Below are 11,641 nucleotides of genomic sequence, written 5' to 3'. Positions count from 1 at the left end.
CTAACTGCAAAGTTCAGGAAATTGTGAGTTAAATTCTCTCCACCTTGTATTTCTGTAAAGTTTCATATGAAACAGAATTTGTTTTGAACAGATTTCCTGCCTTCTTGGTTGGCTGGTTTTTTATTTCTTGAAGTTGCAAAAAGGTCCATGACTTTGCGGAAACATTCACCTGTATCTTGCCAAATTTTTAGATTCATTCTGAATCCAATATATTACTCAGATCTTGTTTGATATATTAAGGAATGGGAGATGCCAGAAAAAGCTAAACCCAATAACACGATCTCAACCATTTATCACATCCTTCAAGATGGTATAGAAATAATATTAGTGAATATGTTTTGTGGATCTATATGAGTAACAAAGCTCCCCAAACCAACTAGTAACAATGGTACAGTGAGAAGGCTAGGCCACATACTCCTGTTATGACCCTTATTCAAAATATAGAAGTAAAGTTAAGTATATCAAAGAGATCTTAACAAAAATTATGAAGGACAAATGTTGCAATCATGGTCCCAATAGTTCAAGAAAGTCAGATAGATTGCCTGTGTAATAATCTGGCTGAATGTTGTTTGTAGGATCTTCAAGGACAGGTAGAGTAGTCACACCTACAAATGATGAAAATTTTCAAGAACATCATGAGTGAATATCAATGGGTTTTCTCCATAATTGTTTGGAATTCCTCAAAGAAGGAAAATAAATAGACAAGTAGCAATATAGGACATGACTGTACCAGTAAGAACAAGGAGGGTCTTGCAGCCAGAATTTTGTCCAAATAAAATATCAGTGTCCAGTCTATCACCCACCATGCACATTTTGGAGGTAGGGATTTGGAATCTGAAATGCAGGATTTGACATAGTAAATGATCTATTCTTTGAACTATATAATCAATCCCATGAAATCATTATTTTAAGGGCAAGAAATCTCTACTTGGTCGCATGGTCTCTACACAAGCGTCTGGGCCAAGGGGGCAGAGGCGTCATCTCACGGTGCCCTGTGAGAGAGCGTAGAAAACACCACCAAGTAGAGATCTTTTTCCCTTATTTTAAATATAGGAAATGATAAATCCCATAAGACATTTTGCTATTCTAAGGAACACATTTTTCTGTCCTAAGTATTAAAATTCTAATCAAAACTACATCTTCCCACAGTTAATCAAAAGAAAAAGATTGGATTCATCCTTTTCCTAATGTATATAGTAATGTTATACAAGGGATCAAGGCCTATCATCGTCAATAATTTGTACATGGCTGCACTCCATACCACATGTTCAACGAACTCATCAATTTAAAACCTTATGATCTCAATTTCAGATGTGATTATTAAAAAAGTTTTCCATTAAATAAATGGCCCTGAATAATGAGATCAAAATCATGTTTCAGTATGGTAGACAGGTCTATTCATAGATGACGCATTCAAGTCCATAATTTTCTCTGTTATGCACCCAAACCCCCCTTCAAAAAGAAACCACAGCTACACAACATGCACAAAAAGGAAAAAAAAAAAAAGAAAAAAGAAGACTGGTCTGCATACTTCTTTAGTAGAAAGTTCATCATAAACGTTGATGGTTTTCCAACAACAATAGGTTCCTTTTGAGTTGATCCACGCACTGCACCAACCACACATCCAGCACCTGAAACTCAAACTGAAAACTATTTTACATCTGAAATTTTCATCTTGAAAGTGCTCAAAAAGCTGAATTTCATTTGAGTAAATGTTCATAGTTATGAAATACCTGGCCATTCTTGCAAATTAGTCGCGTGGCGCATTGCGTCACAATTGGTAGCAATGAAAAGGCAACCAGGATTCTCACGGATGCATAAGGTTCCATACCTGCCAGCTCAAATGGTTACTACTATATATACAGAAATGTTGTTGCGTCCTCTCAAGATAGGTTTACAGGGAACAAATGCCTGTATTGTCTGGTATACTGTTGAAATTCAGATTTTTGTGTTAATTCCCCATATTTATGCATGTATTTTTCTTCCTTCAGGGTTTCTAATGATGTTTCAAGAAAATTCCCATGGTATATAGACTTCTGGATGCTCAGTTGGGGAATCCTTCCCTCCAATACCTCATGTATTCCAAACTTACACACTAAAATTTCCATTACGAAGTCAGCAAGTCGATCCATTTGAGTACAACCTCTCCTTAGTTTTTGCATTTTGATTTGTTTGACAAAAACAGAAAGACTGTGTTTGCAGCTACAAGAGAACACTGAAGCACATAGAAGCTGTAAATCTAGGTGGAAATTAAATTCACATCCTTCTCTTGACCAGACTCTTATGGGAGGACCTAAGATTAGAAGGTTAGGCTCATCTTATCAAGTTCATTTCTTACTACAACACCCAGCCAAACAATGTTTCAGACCATCCTTTTGTGCCCTCAACAGAGAGTCACTTGACCTATGTCAGAGTTTACTTCCTGTGCTAGTGGGAGGATTCTTTAATCCTTGATATGTTGCTCCGAAGATTGCCACCTAAACTAAGATGGGAAGAAAGGAACATTAAAAAAAATAATCTTACATAAGCTTGTAATAGTTGATATAGTGGTCAAGTCCAACTACAACCGCTCCAACCTGGGAAAAGAAACTGCTATATTATTATTGAGAAGATATACTAAGGGTGCATTTAGAAAACACGTGGAGTGAAATCATTCATTTTTTTCACACATTTGAATGCATGATTTCAGTCACAGCTTAAATAGTATAAGAAGTAGAAATAGATTCATTTTTTCAAATCCTAAAATGAAAATCACCTGTATGATTCCATTTTGGATGATACACCTTGCAAGTTAATGCTACAGAGTGATTTCATCCCACATGATTCCAGATGCCTATAAGTAAAATGATTGAAAGGCGATGGTTTTAAGGATACATTACACTCTTATCATGTTCAAATAGGAAGTTGGACTCCAGCACTACCCTCTTGTTCCCATCCTCCTGCAATAGGATATATCTCCAATCTAATGAAAACACAAATTTGAAAGTATCTAACTATATGAAATTCAAGCTTCCAAACAGATCAATGCAGTATATAAAATTTGAATGCAAAATCAGGATCCAGATGAGCACATTTGACCAAATCAAGGATTGAGTGCAGTTGGGTCTCTTGAATTTTGAAAACCCAAAGAGGAAAAACCTTAGTTATAGGGTTTGTTTTCTTTCACCTAAAAAAGGCCAATACAATAACCCCAGCAAGAAGTTTCAATCCAACTACTGATTTGGGGCTGCCCAAGACGACATGGTCCATTATGCTAGATTTGGACAGAACTGTTTTCTGTTTGTAACTCACATTTACAAAGGCTATAAAACTTTCATGCCTCCGTCCCTGATAGCCCTCCTTCCACACTCTCTTTCTTTCTAATATTGGATGGAGGTTTTACAAAATGAAAAGACATTGTTAGATGATTGGGATCAATTGATCAATCTGCAGAAATGGATGAGGCTGATGTTTTTTCACAGTAACTTTGTATTGATTAACAAAATGGTAGATGGTTTTGTGGTTCTGAAACTTCGGGCTATTTATTCGATCCTTTTATAATTTAAATAAAAGTTGGGAGAAATGGAGTTTTAACAACTCAGGGCCTCAATTATTACACATGAATTTGCTATGACATGTCCTTTCCTTTACGGTTGAGTTGGGTAACAATGGGAAGAATCATAGAAGGTGAATCATCTAGGGTTTACTTGAGTACATTTTATGTTCTTTCAGTGTTTTTGGTTAGCATGTTCAACTGGTTTTGCATTGTGGGAAGAGGAAGAGAAATAGGAGAAAAAGCAAATTAACCTCGACTCTTTCTCTCTCTCTCTCTCAAATGTTGTTCTGAAGTAGCTAAAAATTTGTTTTTAGGGGAACAAAAAGAGAATGAAATATACAAGTAAAATGATAGCCAAAGGTCGCTTATCATTCAGTGGTATACTCATATGTAGAGCAAAGCCTTACAGGGCCACCAAGAGCAGTAAAACCAGCAAGCTCCAGCTCTTCCAATAAGCCTTCCTCACCTATCACATAAACCTGCAAAGGCACAGAAGGAATTTAGCTCAAAACAAGCAGGAAATACGCACAGGCACCTACAACCCACATCATCACCAGCCTCAAGTCAATGCAGAAATTGATCAGTCCCTTACCACGTATAAGAATAAAAATTCTGCTAATGTTTCAAATTCTGAAATGGATTCTCAAAAAGCAACAAACTATTAAGTGGACAGATGAAAACCCTTCTGCAACGAAACAGGAAAAGGTGAGAGAAGGCCTCACCTTTTTCTCTGGAGGGAAATTATTGGTTTTCAAGAACATAGCAGCCGCATAGGACGACGAAAAAATTTCATCCTAGCAATAAATAGCAATAATTTCAAAGGTCAAACACCGGGGATAAATAGAGAGGACGCAATGCGATTGAAACAATTTACGTTCTCTCCCTACTAAAGCAGACCTCGCTTACTGCAAGTCCCAGCGAATGGAACTTCTTTGCATATTGTTTTCTAGACTTGGTTGCGTTGTTCGTCACAAATACCAGCTTCTTCCCCTGCAGAATTCAACAATCGTAGCAATAGATTCGAAGATCAGCTGAAAATTAGCTTATTCAATAGGAAACAGATTTTCATGAAGAAAATAGAGGGGACAAGAAAGAGAATGAAATACCATGGATCGAAGCATCTCTAATGTCTGCGCGACGCCGTCGATGAGGTTATCACCCTTCCAAATGACACCTGATTATGATTTATAATGAAATCGTCAAATAAATACCAAAATCTGTGACCGAAAATTGAAAAACATAGACTGTTAAGATATGCTTTCTAACCATCGCAATCGAAGAGAAAAACTTCAACAGAATCGACGAGTGCCTTGACGCTCTCACGAGAGAGGAGCCGAGCAGTTCTTACTCCTCCATCAACGTCGCCACAGTCTTCCATTACTGGCGTAGTGTTTCAGCAGAAGACGCGATCCCGCGTGCGTGCGTGCGAGGAAGAGAAACTCAGAATCCGCGGTAGAGGCGTGCGAGCGAAAATGCCAAAAGGATCAACGAACTAGCGTTTGGCACACCAAAGCTGAACCCCTTGCTGTGAGACTTGCGCTGACCAGATCTTCTCCAATACCGGCGGGGCGGCGGTATACATCCGACGGCACAGTAGAGGTCAAATGGAACACATGCCTCTGCTGTGCCGCCGCCCCGCCGACAGAGAATTTTAATTCGCCTTGGTGCTCGTTATTGACGTACAAAAAAAAGAATATTCTAATCCTCTACGTGCCCTGCCAGTTTTTTATTGGCCCACGTCCCAACATGTGCGTCTCTCATTACAGGTTTAAAACCGAACAGAAACCAACGAAAAATAATGTTTTGGTTTTGGTTTTGAAGATTAAAATTTGACTTGTTCATGTTGATCCAATTTAATGCTGAAAATCGTGAATTTGAATCGAATCGAATGAAATGGTTTTTGATCCAGTTTTATGTTAATAATTGTGAATTTAAACCGAATCGAATGATATGTAATTTTTATAAATCCAATCTAAAAAATTTCAGTTCCATTATCAACCGGTCTATATCAAACCAGCATGATGGCTATTTAGTTAAACTACCTAGACATGCATAGGAAAACATTCAATCAACAACAATGCATGAATATGACACACAAGACTAAAAGATTCAAAAACACTCCTTGAATTAAATCAATCTAATCCACTTACCTTGGTGAATCAATTATGCAATTCGTTTTCAAAGGGCACCCGTATGGCTTCATCGGGGGTCTGAGTTTTTCCTAAATAATAAATTGTACAAGAGTGAATTAATTATAAATATTTCAAAAAAATACCCCCAAAAATGTCCTTCGTTTAACTATTGGTTTAGCCTAAAAAGGCTGGAGATGAACATGGACACAAAGGACATGCTTTAGGTGCAACAGTACACAAAATGGGCAAAGGCAGTTGATAGTGATCTGCCACCCCAAGACAGATTTGCCGTATTCAAATACTCTATCTTTGATTTTCTAAGGGCATGGGGAGCCTCTTTAAAACCCATGAGTGCTGTGAAATGGGAATTTATGGACAATCAATTTTTATTCTTCCCTTTAACCCACTTCAACTCTATAGAATCACGATTCTAAATTCATAAAATCATTTGATCTGATTTTTATACTAAACTTGATTCATATATGAGTAAAGTGAACCAGAGGGCAAAATAAAAAATAATTGCCCATAAAATTTTAATTTCGCAGCACTCATGGGTTTTAAAGAGGCTCCCCATGCCCTTAGATAATCAGGGATAGAGTATTATGCAATGTCGACGAAAATTGGAGTTCATCACTTTTATGGGAACAATGTCGATCTGGATACCATTTGTGGCAAATACTTTCGGATGTGCTGCTTCAGTTTTTTTTGTTTTTGTGCGAGTGCTGCCTCAGTTATTGACCCAGGGGATTCTGATATTATATATATATCTTTTTTGGTAAAGGGATTCTGATATTATCAAGAGCATGTCTCATTAATGTTTGAAAAAATAACAAAATGGTGAAAAGACTAATACACAATAAGCAGTGATACATTAAAGGATCAATCAAATGGGCAAATTAGACATTTCATTTCCCTATTGGCTCAAATTGAAACCTCATCGTCGACGAAGACAAGCCTACAGCCACCGCCGTCCAAAACGCCGCTGTAGCCATCATCTTCTTCTCTCTATTGTTGCCTAACCCCAGACGGGTGCAGCAGGCGTTCTTCGTGAGCAGGTAAGCTCCTTGTTTCAAATGCCTTATCTATTTCTTCTCTAATCTGATACCTAATCGCCCTCGGCCCTAATCGCAGAGTAGAGCTCTCCACCTTGAATATTTCTCTTTCCTAGTTCAAGAATTTCTCTCAATTTTGATTATTGGAGGAACTGGGAGGGTCGACAGGTCTACTGCCACTGCTCTCTCTAATCGATAACCTGATCTCCAAATCGTTGTTGAAGGACGAAACAGGTAATGCTGAGTTCCTGAGAGACACCTAATGTTTCAACTAATTTTATTCCAAAGAGAAAAAAAAAAACTAGCCATGAAAATGCAACTGGCACTACTTATTCTTATCAATCTGGACCAAAATTTGTAGCTTGGCTAAACATTCAAATACATGAAGTATTTCGGCAAATTCAGTGGCTAAATTGGAATTAACTTCTTGCATTGCATGAAATAATTTCGTGAATTACTATGATAAAACCAAACAAAATGTTCAATATCTAAGGTAATCTGAGTAATTTCACATTTGGATGGAAGCATGGGTCTTATTTGCATTAAGGAGCTTTTTCTCTTTACTATAGGATGGGGCCATGGATTATTATTTTGCAAATTTTTGTAAGGTTGTCATGATTATTTGTCTGTTGATTTCAGATAAATTTGCTACTGTTTGTTTCATAGATGTTTTTTTGGCTCATTTCATCACTTTTAAGTTTCTCTTACTTTCCTTTCCCTTTATGAGGACCTCAGTTTTCCCTACTTTATTTTTTAAAAGATCCATGTAGCCAACCCCATTTAGTTGGGATAAGGTTGTGCTGTTGTTGTTGTTGTACTGCTCAGTCAAAGGAAGGGAAAGAATTTTTGCATGTTCTTATAAATTTTCATGTTAAATTCACTTTTCCTTTCCCCCTTTTTTCTGTTTGTTCTCTCTCCTCCAATCTGACTGGGCTATTTTTTGCTCTCTTCCTTTCTCCATGTTATTATCTTTAAGGTTCCTCGGTTTCTCCCCATTTTCGCAACCAGCTGGTCCTCTATTCTTGTGTCCTGGGCAGACAATATGAGTTATGAAGTAAGAAATCATTTTGGTTTAAATTAATTCTGACGTGGTTTTTATATCATTATTTCTTCTTTTTTTTTTTCCCTTCTTGACTTTGTGGTTTATGGCTTAAAGATTTTTTATTCTTGCTTTGGGATTTGTACAATAGCTGGACTTCTCCTTATATATTTGAAGTGATTAGAAAATAATTCTCTCTCATATCCACGCTGCAAAGAATGCAGAGAAAACCAGAGGCATTGACAACTTGGAAGAGAGGCATTCCGTTCTTGTTAATTTTTGTGGCTACTGATACAAGTTATGTTTGGGGGATACGGATGTTGCCTCATTTGTGAATGTCTGTAAGAGTTATAATCATCAATTATAATTCAACCATTCCAAATCATGCATACTTCAAGAATCAATCTCAATCAAAACCTTGGCCCAATTTTCGATATATGACAACCCTAGGGCCTTGTAAGAGAGAATGCAAACCCCTATGCTTGAATTGCACCTGAAAATCCTCATTTTTTTTTCTTGCCTATGATATGCACTGAGGAATTAAATGCAATAAATTGTATGGGGAAAAAAAAATCTGAAGTCACTTCCCCAAAGTTCTTAGGTTGTCTTTGTAACACAGAGGGGCAAAGGAGGCAGGGGAGAGGGGAGAGGAGGGAGGGGGTAATGTAATTCTAGATGGGTATGAGGCCAACTAGAGCCAATAACTAGGAGCTTCTAAGGATTAGGGAAAGCGGCTAGGTCAAAATATGTGAAATTAGGGTTAGGGTTTACTGGGGTCTAGGGTTTAATGGTTGGGTTAGGGTAAGTTGATGTAGGGAAAGCTTCCACTGAAGGTTTTGAGATGCTTTGATGAGGTTAGGTATGTAAACTTGAGTGAACAATAGATTAGGTCTAGGGTTGGGTTTTGGGAAAGTGAAAGGAAGGGAAATCTAGGGTTTAGGATGGTCACCTAGGGTTGGCACTAGAATCGAGTTTCCCTTATGGTGAGGGGGAAAGATCGAATCAATAAAGATGGTTTTGATGAGTGGTTTGGTCTGAATGGAATTTAGGTAATGGAGATGATGTTCATAGATGGTGGGAATGTAGGGTTAGATTTAGAGGATTAGAAGAAGAAGGGTTTGGGGGTTGGGGTGTTGCACTTACTTGTGGTTGAACTGTTCTTGAGTATAGCAGCAGAATCCAAGCAGTTAAGTTGAATCTTCAAGCTATCGGCTAGGGCAGAATTGAAACAACTTGAATACTTGAATGTAGATCGATGGAGAGAGAGACAGTGTAGGCTATCTCAGCCTGGGTATCTCACCCTCACAGCCTATCCCAGTACATTGACAATTGCAAAAGCAAATTTCTTATTCATTAAATCCTGGGGGCTCAATTGGAGCTCTTAGACATATTTATAGCCTCATGGCTGAAAAGAAAACAAACTCTAACTATGACTCAAAACAAAACTAGGAATGCTAAATAGGACTTCTAATTAGGATTCAAACTTGCACTAGGAATCCTAATAAGAATTACAGCTCAATAAAAGATTAACTAGAAAAATACCAAATAAAATCCTATTTTCAGCCCACGATTACTGCTGGTGTAGGGAATCCCCTACACCTACCTGATGGCTACTCCTACACTAACACGAACATGAGGAGGAAGAGGAATCAAGTCCACAGTGCGCTTAGGTTGCAAGCCCAAAACAATCTCAAATGGGGTACTTCCAGTGGTACGATTAACAGAGCTGTTGCATGCGAACTCTGCAATATCGAGGATAGAAGGTCAGTCTCTCACATGATCATGAACAAGGCATCAGAGGAGATTGCCTAAGTTGCGGTTAACCACCTTAGTCTGACCGTCGGTTTGAGGATGAAAGGTTGTGGAGAACTTCAATTTGGTATTTGTTTTCATCCACATGGTCTTCCAGAAATAACTAGTGAATTTCACATCACGATCAGAAATGATGGACTCTGGTAGCCCATGAATACATATCACCTCTTTAAAGAAGAGTTTGGCTATATGATTCGCATCAAATGTCTTCCGACAGGGAATAAAATGAGCCATCTTCGAAAATCTGTCCATCACTACAAATTTAGAGTCATGGCGCTCCCGTGTAGATGGTAAACCCAGGACAAAGTCCATACTGATATGCAACCAGGGTGCATGTGGTATTGGTAGAGGTGTATATAGGCCTATGTTCTGTTTATCGCCCTTAGCAAGCTGGCAAGCACGGCAACTTTGTATCACCTGCTGCACATCGGCGCTGTAGGTGTGGCCAATAGTATAAATCAGCAACTGCAGCATACGTCTTGATAACCCCTAAGTGTCCTCCCATACCACCGCCATGTAGCTCCCTGATGAGGTGCTGCCGAAGGGAAGTGTTAGGGATACATAAACGTGTCCCTAAAAAGAGGTATCCATCATGTAAGGAGTACTTCACATCAGTTCCACCTTGCTGTAACGTAGCATGAATAGGTGAAAAATCAGAATCAAATGGGTACTCGTCTCTAATATGTTCAATGCTGGCAGTGTGAGTAGTGGAGGTGGACATGGTGAGTACTTAATGGCTTAGCGCATCAGCAACCTGATTCTCTTTGCTGGCTTTGTACCTTAGAACAAAGTGGAACTCCTAGAGATAAGCATTCCATTTAGCATGCCGATTGCTTATGGATCGCTGTGAATGTAGATACTTGAGGGCTTCATGATCAGAGTAGAGAATAAATTCCTTGCCCACAAGGTAGTGTCTCCAATGCTTTAGGATAAGGATCATTGCATATAGTTCCAGATCATAGGTAGAGTATCGCCGCTTGGCTTCGTTTAGTTTTTCACTGTAGAAGGCATTGCGGTGACTTGATTGCATAAGAACTCCACCAATTCCAACATGGGATGCATATGTAGCCACCTCAAATATGACATCAAAGTTGGGTAGCCGTAGAACTGGTGCCTCAGTCATCTTTTGCTTGATCAATGCAAAAGCTTTGGTAGCAGTAGGTGTCCAATGGAATTTGCCTTTTGCCTTCTTTCATGCATTCACTAATAGGTGCCATGATGCTACTGAAATTACGAATGAAATGCCGATAGAATGATGCTAGGCCGTGGAAACTCTTGACCTCTGTCAAGGTTTGTGGTATTGGCCAATCAACTATGCTTTGCACCTTTGCCGGATCAGCTTCAATACCTCATGAAGATATAATAAACCCAAGGAAGATAACCTTAGGCAGCATAAAAGAGCACTTCTTGAGGTTGATGAAGAGTTTCGCTGTTCGTAACACTCTCATCACATGCTTCAGATGATCAAGATGCTCCTCAGTGGTTTGACTGTAGATAAGAATGTCATCAAAGTAAACTACAAGAAACTTACTGATGAATGGACAGAGTACCTGTGTCAATTTACACGCATGAAGGAACTTGGTGCATTTGTGAGACCGAAGGGCATCGATTTCCACTCATATAGCCCATCTTTGGTCTTGAATGCAGTCTTCCATTCATCTCCTGGCCGGATCCGAATCTGATGGTATCCACTCTTCAAGTCATAGGTATCAAGGCACAAGGCGACCATGGTGTTTGACGAGGGCCTTCCTAAGTGCCTTGGCGATAGGGCGGCCGCAAGGCATTCTAGTATTCTTTTTTTTATATAACCATTTTATGAGGCACAAATAGCATATTAATTTTTATATAATTCTACTTATATACTAAATAAATATGAAAGAATTGAAGTACATAATCAAGGAATTGCAAAATAGCATAATCACAGAATTACAAAATCAGTGAATCACATAATTACTTACTCACATGATGTTAGAATTACAAACTCACATAATCATAGAATAAATAGTTACATAATCACAGATTGCAGAACTTGTAATAATAGATCCATTTCATAAATTATACTAAGAAATGC

At 38.4% G+C, this 11,641-nt stretch overlaps 2 protein-coding genes across 2 annotated transcripts; both read right to left on the bottom strand.

Moving 5' to 3' along the window:
* Positions 1 to 265: 265 nt before the first annotated feature.
* Positions 266 to 5,019, bottom strand: LOC122641035 (phosphoglycolate phosphatase 2-like). Its single transcript, XM_043834350.1, has 11 exons — positions 4,802 to 5,019; positions 4,642 to 4,709; positions 4,433 to 4,525; positions 4,258 to 4,329; positions 3,943 to 4,014; positions 2,880 to 2,939; positions 2,524 to 2,576; positions 1,734 to 1,831; positions 1,532 to 1,631; positions 731 to 834; positions 266 to 605 (listed from the first exon to the last, which is right to left on the bottom strand). The coding sequence occupies exons 1-11, from the start codon at positions 4,911 to 4,913 to the stop codon at positions 505 to 507; spliced, it is 933 nt and encodes a 310-aa protein (XP_043690285.1). The 5' UTR covers positions 4,914 to 5,019; the 3' UTR covers positions 266 to 504.
* A 4,206-nt stretch (positions 5,020 to 9,225) lies between these two features.
* Positions 9,226 to 10,291, bottom strand: LOC122640206. Its single transcript, XM_043833357.1, has 3 exons — positions 9,988 to 10,291; positions 9,362 to 9,500; positions 9,226 to 9,256 (listed from the first exon to the last, which is right to left on the bottom strand). Exons 1-3 carry the CDS (start codon positions 10,289 to 10,291, stop codon positions 9,226 to 9,228), a joined length of 474 nt encoding a protein of 157 aa, XP_043689292.1.
* Between the last annotated feature and the right edge of the window lie 1,350 nt (positions 10,292 to 11,641).

This window comes from Telopea speciosissima, chromosome 9 (assembly GCF_018873765.1).
Source record: "Telopea speciosissima isolate NSW1024214 ecotype Mountain lineage chromosome 9, Tspe_v1, whole genome shotgun sequence".
Classification (NCBI taxonomy): Eukaryota; Viridiplantae; Streptophyta; class Magnoliopsida; order Proteales; family Proteaceae; genus Telopea; species Telopea speciosissima.
This window is presented reverse-complemented; position numbering and strand designations above follow the sequence as displayed.

Coding starts and splice junctions, on each gene's coding strand:
- LOC122640206 (XM_043833357.1), bottom strand. CDS start 10,291: ATGTCCACCTCCACTACTCACACTGCCAGCATTGAACATATTAGAGAC. Junction 9,501..9,987: donor ACAGCGCCGATGTGCAGCAG/GTGATACAAAGT, acceptor TCGATATTGCAG/AGTTCGCATGCAACAGCTCT. Junction 9,257..9,361: donor AGTGTAGGAGTAGCCATCAG/GTAGGTGTAGGG, acceptor AATTCTTATTAG/GATTCCTAGTGCAAGTTTGA.
- LOC122641035 (XM_043834350.1), bottom strand. CDS start 4,913: ATGGAAGACTGTGGCGACGTTGATGGAGGAGTAAGAACTGCTCGGCTC. Junction 4,330..4,432: donor TGGGACTTGCAGTAAGCGAG/GTCTGCTTTAGT, acceptor ATTTATTGCTAG/GATGAAATTTTTTCGTCGTC. Junction 835..1,531: donor ATGAACTTTCTACTAAAGAA/GTATGCAGACCA, acceptor CCTGCATTTCAG/ATTCCAAATCCCTACCTCCA.